The sequence below is a fragment of the Idiotropiscis lumnitzeri genome, chromosome 1 (assembly GCF_059441095.1).
Source record: "Idiotropiscis lumnitzeri isolate Australia: NSW breed Sydney's pygmy pipehorse chromosome 1, RoL_Ilum_1.0, whole genome shotgun sequence".
Lineage (NCBI taxonomy): Eukaryota > Metazoa > Chordata > Actinopteri > Syngnathiformes > Syngnathidae > Idiotropiscis > Idiotropiscis lumnitzeri.
This window is the reverse complement of record NC_142391.1, coordinates 13,083,135-13,103,213: the sequence shown is the minus strand read 5'-3', so window position 1 is coordinate 13,103,213 and position 20,079 is coordinate 13,083,135. Positions and strand designations below refer to the sequence as shown.

Below are 20,079 nucleotides of genomic sequence, written 5' to 3'. Positions count from 1 at the left end.
CACTTTAGATAACATTTCATTTTGATTCAATCATCAGCATTAGTGCACTTCTGTATTCATGCATGCCTCCAGTTAGATCAGAAAGATTTTTGTGGTTTGCATGAATGCGCAGAAGGAATACCAGAGTCAAGCCCTTGGTTAGCAAAGGTTGTGTTTGTTATGTCTTGAGTGGAAGCTTGTTGAGACATGGCACTCAGAGCAAGAAGTGTGTGTGTGTGTGTGTGGGGGGGGGGGGGGGGTGGTAAATGTGTCAAGTGCTCAAGGCACAGGAACTTAAAGATGCAATTCATTGTTTTGAAGTAATTACAGTCCAAAGCATTCCACGTTTCAATGATGTATAATTAGTTAACCATTAACGGTTTTTGTTGATGTTAATATTATTTTAAGGAAAATAGTTGATGCAAAACCTTTTTTTTCCCCCTTCCTTCAGGTGATTGTTGCTAATGTTCTGCAGAATTCTCATTGCAGTTGCTGCGAGTCATCATAGACAATTGTCTGGACATGTTTTTGTGTGTCATTGATTTTCCAAATTAAATCTGTCGACAATTTATTTCACAGACAGGGACGGAAATGATTTCTTTTCTTTGTGTTGATTGCGTCGACTTGATGGTTGATTGGATTAATCGCATCATGAAGCGAGTGAGGCCAACGCAAGTGCGCAAACTACTGTTCCTTTCAGTCTTAGCTAGTTGCTGTCTAAAGAAGCAAAACATGATGTCAGTTGAGGCATTCATTATATTATTCAATTTATGTTAAGAAGGGATTTAGGGAAACAAATGATTGTAATATATGTTAAAAAAATATTTCTGGTCAAGATGAAAGGAACAAATCCATTTATCAAGAAACAGAATAGACTTTGTTTGCTTTGGTGGGCCTCTTCAGATGATTTGGTGGGTCAGATCTGGCGCCTGGGCCTTGGGTTTGACACCTTTATTTTAGGGTGTTCCTGGTTCTGGCCCGACACTGAAGACTGTGACAAATGTTTATCTTGTATCTAATCCATTGTCAACAGTGTTAAAAGTTATGTAAGTTGTCTGAAGTAGAACAGGATTTTCTCGAGCAATTGTGACCTTTGAGATAAGATAAAGTACGATGTCTAATAAATTGGAATGAACATGCTCCAGTGCCATTTTAGACACAGAGCTTAAAATAAGGAAGATGATTTCCAAACATAAAAAAAAAAAAGTGAAAATCAATGTTTTAATTGGGTTCACTGCTTAGTCTATTGAGTGAAGCGTTGTTGCCTCACAAAGTGACCTGAGTGAGCCAGCACAGATTACCACACTGTAATCCTCAAAACATTTTTAATCTCTTTTAAACTCCCAGGCAACCACCAGTTCCCTCTCTAGAGTCAACCCAGACCTGGACCCACGGGTATTTATCGTGGAAGGTTAAGATAAAGAAAGAATAATACATGAAACAGTGGCTTTAAATGGAAAACGGTCCCCCTCACCCTCAAACTAAAGATTGTTTCTTATCGGTATGTCACTTACAGTAGTTCTTTTTTTACTGATATTTCCTCTCTCGCTGTTTTGACAAATGAAAAGTCATCTTCAAGAGGAAGGAAAAGATGGAAGTCAGAGAGGAGCACTCTCACATGTCTACATCAGCTGCATTTTTTTCTTAGCAGGAGCTCCTTACTCAGCTGTCTCTGGAGTTGTCGTTACACTGTAATAAATTGGTGTAAATTTATGGTGACTTTGCAACATTATCTTACAGTTTTTTTTTTCATAATAATTGTGAAATACAGTTAAATAGTCATCCATAGCTTGCAAATTAACATTTTAATCAGTCAGTTAACAAGAAGAGTAAATAACTTTAATTTAACAGCATAAAACTATGGATTGCGGTAAATTTGTCTGTGTAAAAAAAAAGTTAATAATGTAAAATATTCATCTCCACATGTAAATTAACAGTTATTGTTTGGTTAAGAATAACAAAGAGTAATTTAACAATATTTTCTGTCAGATGGTGGAGATGGGCACCACTCCTTCCCAAGTTTGTCACTGGCCATCAGCATCTTATTGATAATTTTTGGGCTTTTGTTTCTGTTTTGGTGATACCTTCACCTTGATGCATTCAAGTTTACCATGGGCGCACTGTTTTAGCAAATATAAGATTAGACACAAAGATGGGAACACCAGATATTTATTAAACTTCCCAATATTGGTCGGTTTCCCGATCAATACCTCGAATGGCCCGTCGGCGGCACTTCCTGGACGGGCTTGTTCAGTTGGCACGGACCGGCTAATAGTGGCACATGCATGTTGCTGGCTGCGTTTGGGACAGGCTTAAGGTGGAAGCAACAGAACCAATTTTAGTCAAATGCAAGAAGGGTCATATCTTGTATGTTTCAACCATTCCATTTCTTGAAATGTTCTGAATGATTTCCTTGAAATCCACATTTGCGTTCACCAAAATGCACTCCAGTTAAATTGAGCACTCGTGGTGTGTTCCTGTTTATCACGTGGCACGCAACTGACCAGTGGGACTGCTTCCGTGCCTGTCTCACGCAGCTGGACTGGAGAATTCTGAGAGTAAAGGTGCACTCGCTCAGCGATGCTTTCAAGCCACTTAAGCTTATGGTAGTGCCCTTTGTGTGTGCGTGAAAACCTCCCCCTGCTCATAACTAGGTTGTAAAATAGCTGATCCATTATTGACAACCTGCCTGTACATTTGATAATGAAAAAAAAAATGAAATTGCCTACTTCCCTGGAGACAAAAACACAATGGTCAGTGATAACTGCAAAAATAGCACACAAGCTGAGTTTAGTTTATCATCCACGATGATAAAACACTTCTGTTGCAACATTTATTGGCAATAAGGTGTTAAACTCTGACCGCAACTTGATTTCCACCAGTCTGTTACAATGCTGATTACTTAGTTGGATGTTTGAGGTTATACACAGTCCCTTCCAGGATGCCTATCAACCTCCAATTTGGCTCAAAACGATTCCCCAAGGGAAATATTTTCACTAGAAATAATCAGTTTCATAGTCAAACTTTGTGCTTGTATGAAACATTTCTTAACTGTTCAGTTTTAAGTCGCATTGGCACATTCTTAACGTCCATACAAGTCTAGAAATAGACTTAGCATTTTAAGAAAACACAAAGACGGAACAACACGGCATTTTTGTTGGGCTAAAGACCTTCCAGTAAAAAAAAAAATCAGTGGAAACTCACAACCCAATAGAACTACATTTATGATATGTTATGGGGCGAAAGTCATGCTTTCAAAAGAATAAAAATAACAATTAAAGCTCTCTGCTGGGTTCCATACACTTTATTTTAATAGCTGACACAAACATTCCCAAATACTGAACACCATCAGTGGCAACACATGCAGAAAGAGCAAACAACAATACTCGCAGGTGTATATTATTTATTCTCTGCAGTTCAGTTGAAATAATCTCATTCTATGTTTCATCGTCATACGTGGGAGTCTTGTAGGCATTTAAAAAAAAAAAAAAGATGTTGTGAACTTCAACAGCCAAAATGAGTGTCAGCAGAGTTTCTGGAATAGCGGTGAGATTATTTCCGCCCCCCAAAAAAAAAAATCCATCCCAATTGTTTATAACGCAAAGTAGCCACTCAAATTAATTTAGCAAGCCAGCTAAAAGGAAGCGATCGGATCCATTAAGTGTAGAATTACAGTCACGAGCTCTTTTTGTTATCACTTCTCTCTTGAAACTGGTTACTTCAGGGCACTGACGCACCCACTAAACTTTGTAACATGTCTACATGCACCGTCTGGCAGCAGGCTCATCTGGGTGTGCGATAAAAGCCAAACGGAAGAATTAATGAACGTATGAGACCGCCTCTGACAATAAAATCTTTTGCGCCACGGGTGCTTCTTCACACTTTTGTGACACCAGCACGCTTGACTCTGTCCGCAGTGCTCGCGTTCATAAACGACCTCCATATTTAAGACGGGATGACACCATTGATGACCGCATTCACAGGGCATGAAACGAGCCAGCAGCTGCGGTATTAAATGTCGACATTGTTGTGTGGCGGTGAATAGCCGAGCTGCTGTTGTCATGGGGATGGAACCTCAAAAACAACTAGGATGGACAAGGCCGAGGGCTAAACAGATTTTTATCCTTGGGGCAAATTGCTGTGCAGTTTTTGTTTGTTTATGTTGTTTTCTGCCCGTTTCAAGCCAAGTGTTCTCGTTGTACGCTTCCCATCATGGCAGTAATGGCGCTGAATGCTTTTGGTGCATCGTACTCCTAATTTATACACAGCGTTGATGTGACCGGTCTAGTGGAATGAAGTGTTATTCTAAGAATTCTTGTCTGACAAGGAGTCAGTTGGTTGCCAAGCAACTGAAATTTTTAATTTAAAGTATGTTTGATAAGTCAAATGTTCTCAGGCTCTCAGGGAGTGGGGGTTGTAGCCTTACATTAGCGACGGTCCTACTTTGTTCTCACTTTCCCCAAACATTGATTTTCTAGAAAGTTCTTCCTTCAGAAAACATCCTCTCATGTATCTGCGTCTTGAACTGTGTAGACAACGATACTAAGTTAACAAATGTCTCACGCACAAACAAATAGCAATCCGATGGACAATACAATACAGTGAATCGTAATAACAACGGATAACTTAATGGGTCTGATTCATTAACGTGTGTAACGATTCTCTTGAAAGGAAAAGTCAACTTTCCTTATAAAAACATTTCCTCTGTGGCCCCACTAGTCCAAACACCTGTTTTCTGAGTTTGGTCATGTGACGTTCACAAGCACAGCCGTGATTGGTCATTACCTGAGCCCTGAGCTACTGTGAAGAGATTTACAGTCGACATCAAGAGGCAAAATGGCTGCCCCCTGAGATGGATAAAAACAGGTGGAATCTGCTGATTAATTCAGATTCCACAAGCGCAATATTGATCTGAATGCGGTGTCTAGACGAGTGGTGCCACATATCACATTTTATTGGAAAGAAATATTTTGAGTTGACTTCCCTTTTAATATATTCTCAAAGTATGATCTCTGAAGAATTCCAGATGTGCACATTTTAATATCGTTTACAATGCCACTGTATTGTTTAATGTGATTACTTCATCTCCCTTTTTTACTTGCCTACTGCCAATATTGGTTTCATGAGGCTGCTTCTGGTACCTTAATTTCTCTGAGGGAACGCTTGCACGGGTACAGTGTCGTGCAAAAGTATTTGCCCCCCCCTGAACTTTTTGACCTTTTGCCACATTTCAGACCGAAAGCATGGCGATAGAACATTACAAAGTAAGGTTAGATGGACAATATTTGTGAACAGCCGTTTTCAGAGCTTTCCACAGATTCTCAATTGGGTTCAGGTCTGGGTATGTTTAGTTGAGTTGAATACTAACTTATCAAGTAAAGTCCACATCATGCCTATGGCCAGTTGTGTGATTGGCTGTTGTGTTTATTAACTAATACTTTCTCTTGTTTATTTTTCAGGAAAAGAGGGATAGAGGTTATTCAGGTAAGTTAATATATTTAGCTTTTTTGTTGTAAGTCACACCTAGTGCACATTGTTTCTGCTCTACACCAAATCGTGGTTTGCATTGATGGTTTTATTTCTCCTTCACACTGCTGTTCTCCCTCCTACATGACTGATGTTGTTTGCTTCACTGCTGTTCTCATAATCCTCCCCAAATTGTTCAACTTTGATTTAATTATCTGTATCTTTTTTTTTTTTACACGTCTGATGGCAAAGCAATGCATGCACCGTTTAAGCAGATTCATCTGCTAGCTGGCTAACAGTACTCTGGATACTCTTTTTCAAATGAAATAAATTCTCTTCCTGCCGTTGGGGTTAGCAAATACTGTCCGCAGGGCAGTATAGAACGTAGCAATTAATGCCAGCGTACAAAACGGTTCCCTGTGCAAGTACACGCTGCGCATTCAGTAGGATAGTAACTATTCAAGACAAAATCCTGGGAGCTCAGTGCTGGAAAGTGCTTGTTAGGAAGATGGAAGAGGAATTGATCCAAGCTTTTCTCTTAGGCAAGTATCCTGGTGTGGCACTTCCCCCCCCCCCCGCTTACGCTTTGCAATCATTTTTTTTTCCTTGCGCTACACCGTCGATTGCAGAACACCCAGTTAGAAGCTGGTCATGGGAATAATCCCAATGTAAGCATGCTTTGCCTCCCACTGTGCTTTCAGCTATTCAGACACTCACAGCAGCTCACAGAACCAGAGACTTAAACTGCCCTCCACACTTCACTGCGTTTATCTCTCAGTGAGTTATATCCCTCCTGCAAAAAAAAAAAAAACGTATATACGTAATATCTGAAGCGGTGCTGTCAATGCCAATTATAAGAGCTCCTCTTACGCTGATACCCATTTGACACCAAGCGGTGTTTGCACTATCTGTGCTGCACCCAATTCCAGTCAGCGCCCTGCACTGTAATGGCCATATCACAAGAGAAGATAATGACAGCCATTGTAATGCCTCAGCCGTGTTACACAAGTCTGTGTACAAAGCTGTCTTCTCCTATTTCCCTGCTGAATTATGTGCTCTACAATACATCAACTGTTTTTTTTTTTAATCAATGCTGCATTTTCTTCCTCAGTGATTAGGGAAAATGATTTCCCTTTTTTCTGGGTCCACGCACTGCTGTTATTTTAGAGCTCATCATAAATGTCCATGCTAAAAATGCTGTCTAAAGTCTTCAGCCGGATAAATAATAGTTTTATTTATGCAACCTTGCCCCAGGAGTCAGACTGACTAAACCCAGTGATAACAAGTCAACCTTGTATATTTTTGGATGACTTAATTGTATTTCTGGCGAGAAAACAAATAATATTGCGACTAGACTAGAGGTCAACTGGGATGGGCTTCAGCTCACACACGACCCCGATGGGGATAAGGAGTATAAAAAAAAAAATGAATGGCTTAAAAAAAACAAAAAAAAAACATTTTTGGTGTCCTGCACAAGGCTCATTCATTTTTTACTGCCAAAGGTGTTGATGAGTGTCCAATACAGCAAGCCTTTTGAATTTGGGTAAGCGTCAAATGATCCACAATGCCAAAGTGTGGATTACTGTACACTGGTCATGAATGCATGTCAACCACACCCTCTTTGTCTCCTGCATGCCAGGATGTTTACAGTCACCACATGCATACAGTGGAACCGCTACGTAAGCAATATTAAAACATACGGCATGCACTTATAGTCGTATAAAATCAACCACGAAAGAAAAGCAAACGGAAAGCGCACCATCGAGTTGGAATTAAAAGAAGTTTCTATCGAATCGAAACAAGTTGTCCAATTTGTTCAAATTCAAGCGACATTTGCTGTCACAGGATAAAATGGAAACCAAATTTGAACTCCTGAAATCTTTTATTAACTGGATGGACCTTCTGAATTATTGTTAGCATCGCCAAGTTGTAACCAAGTAGCAAGGACAGAGATGCGTTCACTTGATGTTAGCAAAAAAAAAAAAAAACTCACACATTGTCCATGTCAAATGTGGTATATGTGGCGTAAGACTTAAACTTCGACAGATATATGGCCATGACATCTCATTGTGTAATGGATTGTTTCTAATGTTTTTTTTTAAGTTACTCATAACTTGATTTTCTAGTTTGCATGTGTGAAAACGCTTCTCTTTGTCACAGCCGAAAACAGAAGCTTCTTTTGTTGTAGATGTACTTTTACATAATTGCTTCTTCAGGCAAGTAGCTATTGGTTTTTTTTCCCTCCGCATCCATGATTGCATTATTACGCTCCCTCATTGCTCGGCCCTCTCCAATGCAATTTCTCACCAGCTCATCAATACTGACCGCCGTGCCTCAAGCTCATGAGGCCCATCCTTGCAGGAGTCTGTACATTAGCCCCGCTGCGTCTCAGTGCTGATGAGATTAACGCCGTGTGCTTCAGAAAGCCGATATTCGCTCTATAAAAGAGAGCCAGTCGCAGTAAATCAATCTCGTCTGACTGGGCGTTCCCAAAAGCGTTATTGAGTTTCTGTTTTTATGACATGGCTACTGTTTAGAAATGCAAAGGTAACTTCTGGCATGTCGTATTTCAACGACATATTGATTGTGTGGCTCGCACACAAATGAGATTGTCTTTAATGGGTATTTTCAGGATTTTAGTCCATAAACTGATTAGAGTGTTATGATGTCAGCCAGGCTTTTCTTCCCCCAAAAAATGTAAGAAAATAGCTCAAAAACCTGATGTGCTCCAAAAAAAAATGGTAAACAAATTTTAAATCAGTATCACAAATACATTGGATGACGCATAAAATTATTTTTACATTAAAATTTGCGGTTGTCCAGTGTATAGTCGTCTTTGTTTTCTTTAGACCAGGGGTCTCAAACTAAATTTACCTGGGGGCCACTAGAGGCAGACTCTGGGTGAGGCTGGGCCGCATCAGGTTTTCCGCAAGAAAAAAATCAAAAAAATCTAATCTTCTCAAATGTCTTTATTTTTATTTTTTAACACAAAATAAGATTTAAAAATAAATAAGGAATTAATAAGAAAATAAATAAGGAATTAATAAGAAAATTAATCAGTAATAAATAATAATAATAATAATGAGTCAAATGTCTGTATTAACAGTTCTTTAATCTTCTTCTGAACATGAATTGTCCTGAACATGAGTGGAACATTCATCAATCAAACCCCTACTAAAATATCGAAAAAAAATTACAATCCTACCCTCGTTTTAAAGCTGAAGATGTGCCCAACAATAATCCGCGGTTCAATTTTATCCACTGTGACCAGGTAATCCTACATTTTATAATTAGTCCCGTCTGTGCTAGTGCTGATGCAAAGCTCCGTCAGACTGCACATCCTGTTCGCGCATGGGTCTCCTGTCAATCAAATCAAAATCTTGTCAAATAGCAGAGATCCTAAGCATAAACCATAGTTCTGGGATGAGTAGGCCTACTTCTGTAGTTATTAAGCTTTACTACAGACTGGCACTTTACACTGTAAAGTGCCAGTCATATCAAATTCGCGGGCCGCACGAACATTAAACTTTCATAATAAGGCGGGGGCCGCAAACTATCATCCCGTGGGCCGCAAATGGCCCGCGGGATGATAGTTTGAAACCACTGCTTTAGACTTCACGTTGGTTGAGACGGAAACAGTGCGCTCGCATTTTGCCAATTAATCAACAATCAAGTCTAAACAACTGACAAAATTCCTAACAATCACTTCAACCAGTAACCAATCATCATAATAATAATTATTGCTAGTTGGCACCCGTGTTTGAGAGTTGCGCAATCTGTTTAATATGCGAATAAGGTCCAAATTAAATCCAAAATTGTTCTCAACAAAAGGGATGATAAATCAAAGTCGCAAACAGAGTCAACATCGTTTTTTTTTTGGCCTTGAGCTGCCAGGTTGTACAGACGAATGTTTTTTAACTCTCGGGTGACCTTCATGTTGATCCGTTCATACTGTATGTTTAGCCTCTCACAAACATATGTTCTCTCACACTCGCATGTCAAGTGTCACACCGCCTACTAAATGCATCTTTCAATCACCATTTCAGCTTTGCATGCACTATGTCAAATCAAGCTTTGGAACCAAAGTCGATGCCAAGTGAGATGAAACCCCGAAAGAGATCGGTCACCTCAGCCGTTCGACGATTGCATCGTCACATGGTGTGACGAATTATCATTGGCTTTGGTTTTCTAGATTTTCCGTTAGCAAAAACGAAACAATAAATCTAATCGTTTTCCCATCCGCATCAGACAGCCAACTTTTTACATTGTTGCGTTTTATGTTCAGCGAGGTTATGTTAAAAAGTAACGTTTCCTCTTACGACCTTTGTCCCCAGTGTTTGTGTAAAATCTTTTATTTCCCATAAGTGTAGCCCGGCCCCGCTACGGAGCTTCATCAAAGCTGGAAATATATCTGCCCTGACCTCGCCTCTCCCCTCAGGATCCAGCGTGTTTTCTGTGCCGTCCATCACCACCAAAGCTCTCCTCTAGCCTTCGGTCCCAGAGGGGTCGGCAGAGACGTCAGTTGATATTTCTGCTTTTAGCTTTTAGCAGCACATCAATGACTTTACCGCTGGGTTTTTTTGGCGGGAGCTCGAAAGCAGGCTCGTTCTGTCTGCACGGGATCCGTTTCATTCTCTCCGTCTTTGCCAGTCGTTGGTCGTTGGTGGTTTGTGTTCAGCAGTTTTTGAGAACTTTATTCGCCTCTATTTGATTTTCCACCAATACTAATATAATGACCGAATCCAATATACTTTGCTCATGAGGCCATCACCATGGCAGCTCATTTTTATATTCCCAGTTTATCCACAGGTGACAGCATCACTTTATGAGTGTTGACTTAACCGTCACGGCTCTATTCATGTCATGCCACCAAGCCTACGTGTCTCATACGTCTGTCATGTCCCTCAACCACTGCACATAATCTGCCAAAAATAACCACAAACCATTTGGGATCTAACATGCTACTTTATACATTTTACGGGATTTGGTGTCATTTGACATTTTTTCTAGCTTTATCGTAACCTGTTTTTGTCAACATATCTAGTGTATTTTCTCTGCACGCGACTATAATCTTTTAAGATTATTTTAGTTTGTATTGACTCAGCATATCATAAGGAGGTGAGTAGGAGGTTGCTTTGTGCAGTATAACCAGCATAGAGTCTCGGAAAAAATCTGTACTAAGCTTTTCACTTATTGGCGAGGTGAATCCAATAAAAGAAGCCATAAAATATCGAAGCCAATCCAGAAATGTTGTTATTCATCATTGCAAAAGCACCAGGTTGTTTTAGTTGATATGTTTTATGGCGGTTAGAGTGGGAATGTTATTGTCACTACATTTGCTTAACCTTTTACAAAAAAGAAACAAGCTATTTTGGGCTCTGTTTCTATTAAAGTCAGTAAAGGCGGGTTTCCTCTGCATGGAACCGACCTGGCTCAAAACAGCTTTTAACTCATTCACGACCAGCCGAGTTTAAAAAAAAAAAAAAAAAAAAAAGCATCTTTGACGTCTTTAGCCGTCAATGGCAGTAAATGAGTTAACTCAATTTCCAATGGCAAACGATACCCAGTTTCTGTGCCTCCGGTCTGGACGTGACGGCAGTATTATGCTTCGAAATCCCCAATTTGCTCCATTGGGTCTTCTGTTTTTTTTTTTTTGCTTTGTCTTGTCTGTTATTACAATTCAACTTTGTTTATATAGCGCATTTCACAACAGCTGCATTGTTAATTAAATTGGTATTCCTTATCACGGCCAAATGCCAGATTTTGACGGGTAAACACAGGAGACTATGCTATATATCTTATTCTGACTGATGCATGCCTATGTCAGAAATGTCCCAGGATTATTGTCACAAATTCCATCAATGTGCGCCAGACGGTGATGATGGAGTTGCGGGCGACCCCAGAAGAATCCTTCACTAGTGTTTAAAGCTGTAGCTGGCAGGCTAGTAAAAAAATGCCTTAGACTTCAAAGGAGAAAACCTGTAGTTGGATTTGAATTACATCGTTTGTGACGCCAGCCCTGGAACTTTTCTGACACCCCGTGTTCAGTACAGTGCGGTTTTTGACAGTTTCCCATGTTACAGTTTTGAAGTGGGAAACCAAATGCCCCAAATCAAGGCAAATAGAGAGGAGCCAAGTACAGTGCAGTGGAAAAGACGCATATGACACCATCACTTAAGTTACGGTGAAATCTACTGCTTTCAGTGTTTTGTCGATAAAGCACAATATAAGTACAGTATCTGGCATTATTGTTTGTCAACGGCAGAGGTTTGCGCTCTACGGGTTGCTCTTGCATTTAGAAGTATTACATGCACGAGAGCAACGTTGCAACGTGGTAGCCTTTCAGAAATTGTGTGTACGACAGGAGCTTCTGTAGGATTTGACTTTCTCTGTGAGGTGGTTGAAGTGAAAAAAAAAACTTCATCAGATTCACACCTTGGTGAAGGAACAAGGGAGCCATAATGAGTAATCTATCACCTCTCGCAATCATTAACTTGGTGTTCCTCTGAATGCAAGCCCGCCTTTGACTAACCGAAACCACGGACCGTTTTACGAGCTCGCATCGATCGCCCCCAGTGTGACTAAGGTGCATACGGGGCAGGTTTGCATACTGTGGCTTCTGCAGGCTGACCTTACTACTAGGTTTATTTGCACAGGTGTTTCTGTGTTTTATTTTATTTTTCATGCAATTTCCCTACAACTCCGCTGCCCACGTTCTGCTAACGGCATTCCTGCTTTTAAATATGTTGTCACTTTGACATAAGTCGAGAACATTTTATCAGTTTGTCAGTCAGACATTTTGTCTTAGTGCTTTTATTTAACACATGGCCAAGGTCTGGGTTGAGGTTTCAGATTACGTGTATCAAAAAGTATACTTTTCACTCGTCCTTGCGCATTGAAGGCTACTTAATCTCTCTCTTCAACTCCCAAATTCAGAGATAACTGCCAACAAAAAAAAAGAAGGGAAACCCCTGAATCTTTGAACATGAGTGTGGGCTCACACTCAGACACATTTCATTCATTTTGTTTTTCTTTTTACTCTTTTGTCAACATAAACTGATTTGGTCCTCTATGAAATGGACTGAACTTTTCTTCAGTGAAGTGCTTGTCAGCTCAAATCCATCACTGGTGAAGTTGATATTTCGGTGTGTGCGCGTGTGCGTTCAATTCCGACTAAGCTCTTCTTGCTCTCTAAGAACTGGATTTTCTACTTGCGAACCACTTGGCCAGTGCAAACGCTCTCCTGACAGGAATACATTTTAAACAATGGTGAATTTGATATCTGTTGACTATGCTGTACATGTAATTGAATGCCTGGCCTTGCTCACTGGTAGTCAAAGATAGCTTGCGTGATGACATCAAGACTAAATTGTGACTAAAAGCCAAAGCAAATGCAACTCGAACTCAATTGAACGTAATTATAAAGACAAATAAGCGTAGTAGATTATTTGACACACTATTAATATCCACAAACTTTAAATGATGATAGCATTCATTTATGTTAATGTCTTTTTGTTTATTTATTAAAATGTGAAAATATATATATATAACACAGGGTAAGTTCCATTTACAAATTCACAAAAATTGTGTCCCATATCAAAGCGTTTATTATTAAGATCAGTATGAAATTGGCATTGAAGACGCAGTTCGGAACAATCAAAAAAGAACTTCCTGAATACCATTAAATTTAATGAAAAAATCAATGAATAAATTGCCCAATGCAAGCGCCTAAATGTATTTTATAGTCTATAAATATTGTGAGTGTGAACACCTAAAGCAACCTGCATGCACATGCTGCAAAATGGACGTGAACAACATTTTTATCTTAAGCCATTTGTCCACCCGATAGATTTCTGACTCCATTCGATCCAATAAGCATCTAGGGAGACAATGACATGTCACATGGCAGTGTGCAATCGCTGCCATTATTTACAACAACAATTGCGGGTTACTTTGGTGCTGCAGAATCTCCTGAGCATGATATTGCTCGTCCAGCAAAATCGTCAAAAATGTGGAGGTGGACAATAATAGATTATATTATACATGTTCTTCAAGCCACCGTATATGACAGGACCAGGTTTTAGGTCAATTTCAGCATTTGACACAATTTAATTTGCAGGAAAGTTTTAAAAATGAAGAATGTTCACGGCAAAGAAAGTAATGGAATAAAAAAAAAATGCATCAATAAGATTTGCTAGTTATTTCACTTAAATATTTATTTTCTGAATCCAAACAGAAATTCAGCATTTTATTTTGTTAAAAGCTTTTTGCTCTTGAGGATACTTCTGTTGTAAAATTTAATACCAAAGGACAAAGTATTGTTATACAGTCAAATGTTCTACCTGTAATTCATGTTTATTGTGAAGGGTAACAGCGTTACAGTCGTTTATTTAATATATCCGTTTTAATTAATTGATCAATTAATCAGTTATCAGAATTTTTTTCTGCCAATTTTTGTAACCGGCCTAAAAAAAAAAAATACATTACTGTTACGCCCTAGTTATTTTTATCTCCTCTTAGTGGCAATTTTCTTAATTGAAAGTGAGGATAAACGGTTAGGAAAATGGATGGAAGGATCACATTTTAAAGATCGAGAGAAGATTAAATCGAAATCATGATTACATTTCGATCAATCGTTCATCCTTCCGTTAAAGTAGCAGTTTTTTCAAACTTTGTAATTACTGCAGAGTTTTAATTTCAGTTAGCCTGTCTGTGGCGTTTCACAATGAGCCTTAAACTAGCCGACTGTTTGTATGAGTTCTTTGAACATATATGTGTTTAAATATAACGATGTTTATCTTTTTTGTTTGTTTGTATAATGTGTCAGTTTCCAGTAAACTTTAAGTAGGATGACAAGCAGCTTGTAGCAAAAAGCACTGCGTCATTTTATGACAACTGTGCGAGTAAGCGCATGAAATCAGGCGTATTGTATTTTTTGTGCAGTTCATGTTTGTAAGTCACTGACGGGTGCATTTCAATGATTTCAGGCTCACATAATTTGAAATTTAGAAATTTCACGCTGCAGTCACATTGGCAGATATCTGATCATATTGTATTTGTAGCCACTTTTTGGAGAGGCCTGATTTGGAACAGAAGATATTCAATTTCACGCATTCCCCTCCATCTCCTTGCACTGTCGTAACTCTCTGCAATTGTGGCAAAAAAAAAAATCGGGATTGTATCACTTTGACCATGTAGTGTAAAGCCACCATTAGTCAGACATCTCTCCCTTGTTTGAACCCACACCCAAATAACTATTTTCTCCGCAGTTGGACCTCAGCCAGCCTCTAGAAGAGCAAGGACCCCTGGACGTCATCATCCACAAACTGACGGACCTCATCCTGGAGGCTGACCAGAACGATTCTCAGGCTGTGCTGCTGGTGCAAAGAGTGCAGGTATTGCTCATGAGCAGTCCACTAAATCACAATTTCTCGGTTGCAACCGATTAAGAGCGCATCATTAAGTCCATTTGAAGTTTGCACGGACATAAAAGCCTTTCCTGTTCACTCCTCAAGACTTTTCTTGTTCTTCCCAAAGGGCGAAACATCTCACATGAACAGGAGGTCACTGACTCTGTAGTTATATGAAAAATAACTGTTTGTTTAGCTGGTAGTGTGATTGATGATGTGAAAAATGACTTTCAGTTAAATATCTTCCGCTCTTTATGTGTGAGGCTCACTCTCAGAATGCTGTCATGTGACCACCGTCCGATTCGGGCAGCATGATGACTGTTCGCCTTCCAAATTCTGATGAAATGTTTGAGATTTTTTTTTTTTCTTCCCCCAAAATCTTTGTTGAATTCCAAATTGTAGGATCTTTCGGGCTTTACACTTTCAAGGTTCCACTGATAGAAAATTCTCAAACTTGTTGACCTTGCTTGAGGTCTGTATTCCATATACCATCATATTTTATTCTCAAAGCTGGAGTGACTTTTGTCGAGGAGTATTTTCAAATAGATTTGATCCCCTGACCAAACCTCATCTGCACTGGGAGACGAAAAAAAGCAAAGCATGTCACACCCACTTGTCTTTTACACCTCCCCTCTCGTATTGTGCTGAATGTGTTTCTTCCTCTGGGATGCAAAAATCAGCTGTGGATTGTCCTCATCATCAATGTGTTCCACTAAACTCCAGGAAGATTAGTGTGGCTTTTATTTTTGGCAGCAACATGTTTGACTTGCATAATGGGCTTTCATCAACATCACCCATTTAGATCCGGGTAAATCCTAAAGATGGATTCTTCAGATCTACAAAAAGACATTTCCATTGCATGCGTGTGCTTGGCGCATGTTTAATTTTAGGCAGGCGCGCGTGTGACGGCACGGCTGCGCTTTTTTTCTTCAAAGAGCCGTGATGTGAAGAGGCAGCCTGTTTGTTTAATGCACACGTCAGCCAGCTCCAGCTGACAGCGTTTGTGTGTCAGAAAAGAAATTGCCGGGAAGGTTGGCGGAGAAATCCGCCGAGGCGAGATGGGAGCGGGGATGGAGCGCTGTTACGTAAAACGGGCAACCCCGCACTGGCCCAACTGCAGGGATGCTGTGATATAATCCACACAGACCGGCTGGCATACATCTCATTCTCTGTCAAGTGAGGCATGCTGACCCTTTAATGGAATGTCAGTGTTTAGATGACATCTCCGAATGTGTCGAACATTGACACTCCTTTTACATACTTTCAATGTGAGCCACAAACATTTTAGTTGTAAATGTCAAATGCAGCAGCCAATGAAAGTGGGAGTAAACCATATTAGTTTATGCAGACGGTACATATGTTACGTAAGACCTTATTCCTACATGCAGGTATAAAAAAATGGAATTGGACATTTTTTCCACAGAGCCGACATTGTAGCTGGTGTTGCATCAGGATGATTGCTTTGAAATATGCGTTTGTTCTGCAGGACTACATCGATGCCCACCCCGAGACCATTGTCCTGGACCCCCTGCCAGCTATCAGGACTCTACTGGACCGCTGCAAGTCTTACCAGCTCATCCACAGGATAGAAAGCTGTATGCAAGGTGAGAACAAGGCAATTACATGAAATTCATCCACTCCAGATAGTCCAGCAACACATTTCGGAGAAATGGCCACTCCTACTAAATAGTATTTTTATAGATGGCAGAAAATATTTTTTTGGAGTTACCCATTTATTTTATTTCAGAAATATCATCGCAACAATGGTTTCAATGCTTTGTGGCCCACAATGGTCACAATTTCCAGCGATCAATTAACGAACTCATCTATTTGAGTCCAAATGAATAGTCAAAGTGTATCTGCTTCTCTCCGATGAAATCCCAAATTGCCGATGATCCAGGAAGTGCTCCTCACACGATGATGATGGTGTCACGGTAGCTCTGTCTTTGCTCTCCCCTTCCACCATTGACACCCGGCTAAAGTATGACCACGGTGTTGCCGTTTGCCTGAAATATGCCCTCGTCGTTTCCGAGCAAATGTTTAATCCTCGCCTGCGGAGCTCAAGGCTCGCACCATAACTCCTCTTCCTCCTCCTATGGGCGGCAAATGCATATTTCCATTTCCTGCTTGAGGCAGTCTCCGTATGTTTGTCAGAGGCAGATCGGAACCTGCCCCCCCCCCTCCTCCTCCTCTGCTTGTTGTCGAGTCCTATCAAGTCATCAGCGGGCCTATTTGACTTGTAGCCTGTGACGACACCGGCACATTCTCTACCCACTCGCACTGTAAACACACCTGTGACTCATGCACATTTCCTGCCGCACCATACATGGCAGAGAGCCTTTTTAATAAAGGTGAGCGGCCATGTGTGTGTAGGGTGACAGGATGTGGTGATTAGAGATGTTTCACGTCGCCTCTGTCTGTAGTTTCCTAAAATAGAATCTCAACAAGACGTCTTTTCTCCAAACACACACGTTGAGTGTTACGTAACGAGGAATCACTGTTCCCTTCTGTGTACATGAATTGAAAAGCAAGATGGCTCTCTTTTTTTTTTTTTTTTTTTTCTTTCTCCCGCACCATTCTGCTTCCATCAGTGCTGGTGGTGTCGACCCTGCATGCCAAACCTCCTTGACAACTGCGGTTTGCTTTCGACACAAACACTGAGAGAAAGACATTATAATCTGACACCACAGCATCGGCGGGCCTGTTGGGAAAACAGGACGCAATGGCGGATTGTCATTTACTGCCATCATTTTTTTTTAATTGTTTTTTAATCTTTAAACAGGCTCATTTTCTAAATGCTCGCTAAGGCGGTCAGAAAAATCACTTTATATAGCTACTAAATAGCTTTCAAAGCAGACTGCTTTTGTGAACGAGCTAATGTGTAGTTAGTGTAGGCAGGGCACGTCAGCAGCGATGCATTTTGAACTACAAAAGCCTCTAAAAAAAAAAAAAAAGTTAAAGTCCTGAAAAATAATCGCTCGTCGATGAATTGCTCAGCCTGACTTCCTCGTCCTTATCAGCAATGCGCACAAGGTCCCGAAGCAGCTCGGATCGCCAGAGAAAAGTGCTTGGAAAAGGCCAGAGACACCAGACTCAGAATAGTATTCAATCGCAGGATGCACTTGAAGTGTTTTCTCTGGAAAATGAAGCCTCTTTTAATATCTCTTGGCCATTCTTTTTTATTTATTTTTTTTTATTTTTATATCAATTCATGCTAAAATGGCTTCGGTCACCGAGCATCCAGATGGTGTGTTTTAGTGAAACTAGCTAAACTAAATGCAAGAACTGGAAAAAAAATGAGCACATTAGCAGTAATGGCCCAGCGTCGCCTAGTTTTGTGTTACGCAGTGGAATGTGCGCTTTCCTTTTAGTATACGCATCCCATTTTCAAAGCTTGGTCTGTTTTCACTGACAGAAACTCGTCGTCAAGTCAACAGCTTTTTAAAAGTGCTCAGGATAAAACGCTAGGATTTGTTCACCAGAACAGATCGTCTTGAGGTTCCAGCGCCGTCAGCGTTTAATCCATGCGTGGCTCAACGGAGCAGTTGTCCTGTTTATGCCGGAGATTAATAATTAATCATAGTTGCAGCATGAGAAAGACAAACACTCGGGGAGTGTGGACACTCATTCCCAGCCCAGAACACGACATATTACTGGAAATAATAGCCACACGTCAAAGTGTTTGTCATAATGCTTTGTGAGGCGTTCATGCCGATAAACGATCCAGATATCCCCAAATGATTCATGAATCTAATTTGAGGATTAACTCTCTTGGAGGTAACACAATGCATGGCCATGTATGGAGTTTATGCGCTTTGAAAATATTGCAAATGCAGCTGCCGTACGGGCGATTGCCATGGTTTCCGGAAAACAAGATCTAAATAGCAACAGGAGACTGGCAATGCAGCTAAAAAAAAAACAGCACACGCGCTTCGTGTCGCATGAAACTCTCTGCCATCCTCTTCTTAGGCGCCTTGAAACACGACGGCAAAACTTGCTTGATGAGAAAATCCCACGCTCTAGCTTGAAAACCTGGATGGCGTATTTTGCCTGTCAAACAAACGTCTTCCTGATGAGCTGCTGATGATTGATGGATCACTCAAGGTCCAATTCAAGGTTCTCGGATACAGGAAACATTTTACTGTGGAACCTCTGAAGACGAGCACAATCCATTCGGGGAGGCCAGCCCTATTTTTCACATTTCAAACGGTCACAATCAGAAAACTTTTATTAACTTTCCTGGCAATGTGTTATGTCACATTTCCCCATTCTTCATTTGCATCCTTGTGTAAAAATAAACCCGTATGGAATTAATACTGTGGTTACTTGACAAATTACAGGCTATCACTTGGCCATTTAAGGAAAAATGAAAAAAAAATGGCTTTGTTAATTACTTGAGAAAGTTCGCAAGTTGCGTCAGGACAACTCGTGGGTGCTTCACCATGACGACGCACTTGTCTGAAACACCTGTCAGCTCGTGGACGAGCAGAATGTTCCCTGGCTTCTTTTGGCGTCTTTTTTCTCAACAAGAAAAACTGGTTTGTAGGCATAGATGATGTCAAGATGGCCGTGACAAAAGCGCGACGGAGAATCCCGGAAGAGTCCTCACAGGAATGCGTGAACAGGTGACAGAGAAGGCTGGAAATGTGCGCGAGACTTCAGAGGAAAACATTTGTGGTTCGGAATAGAAGTTACCTCAGCTTTACTCTCGAATCAACATTCTGCATTTAAACAAAAGCAAATGCGTGGCAATAAACATCCTCTCTCTTTTTTTTGTAGAATTGTTTACTATTTGCCGCTTGTTGACGTTTGCTGCCACCCTTTAGTGCTCCGAACAAAAATGTTTTTTTGCAACCCACGTCGAGGTCCAACTATATATCTTTTAGTGACACCAGGTCTGGAACTTTACTGACCTCCATGGCTGGATGGTATGGCACTGAAACACTTTGTAATGCCAGACACATCATTACAGAACAGGCCGGAGTCTTCTTTTTCTGCTTGGAAAACTGCCTCGGTATTCCTCATCGTTCAAGTTCTGGAGGCGATTATTTGCCCTCCAACCTGACGCAACAGAATGAGGAAGAAAGACCAAAAGCAATAGAAATGGTTGGTGACGTTTCAAAAGGACTCCTACAATGAAGTCCTGTAAACGTCGTCCTCGGCTCCGCTCGGTCTGACGCCAGCACGCGGTGTTTAGACAGAGCCGGATTGATACGCACCCACT

General features: G+C 40.6%; 1 protein-coding gene across 1 annotated transcript in view; it reads left to right on the top strand.

The window, feature by feature from the left end:
- Window positions 1-20,079, top strand: part of LOC148343272 (inositol-tetrakisphosphate 1-kinase-like) — a 29,004-nt gene that overhangs the window by 2,411 nt on the left and 6,514 nt on the right. The window contains exons 3-5 of the mRNA XM_088318067.1: window positions 5,439-5,463; window positions 14,715-14,840; window positions 16,342-16,459. Coding sequence (XP_088174193.1) covers window positions 5,439-5,463; window positions 14,715-14,840; window positions 16,342-16,459 — 269 coding nt within the window. The remainder of the gene's footprint in view (window positions 1-5,438; window positions 5,464-14,714; window positions 14,841-16,341; window positions 16,460-20,079) is intronic.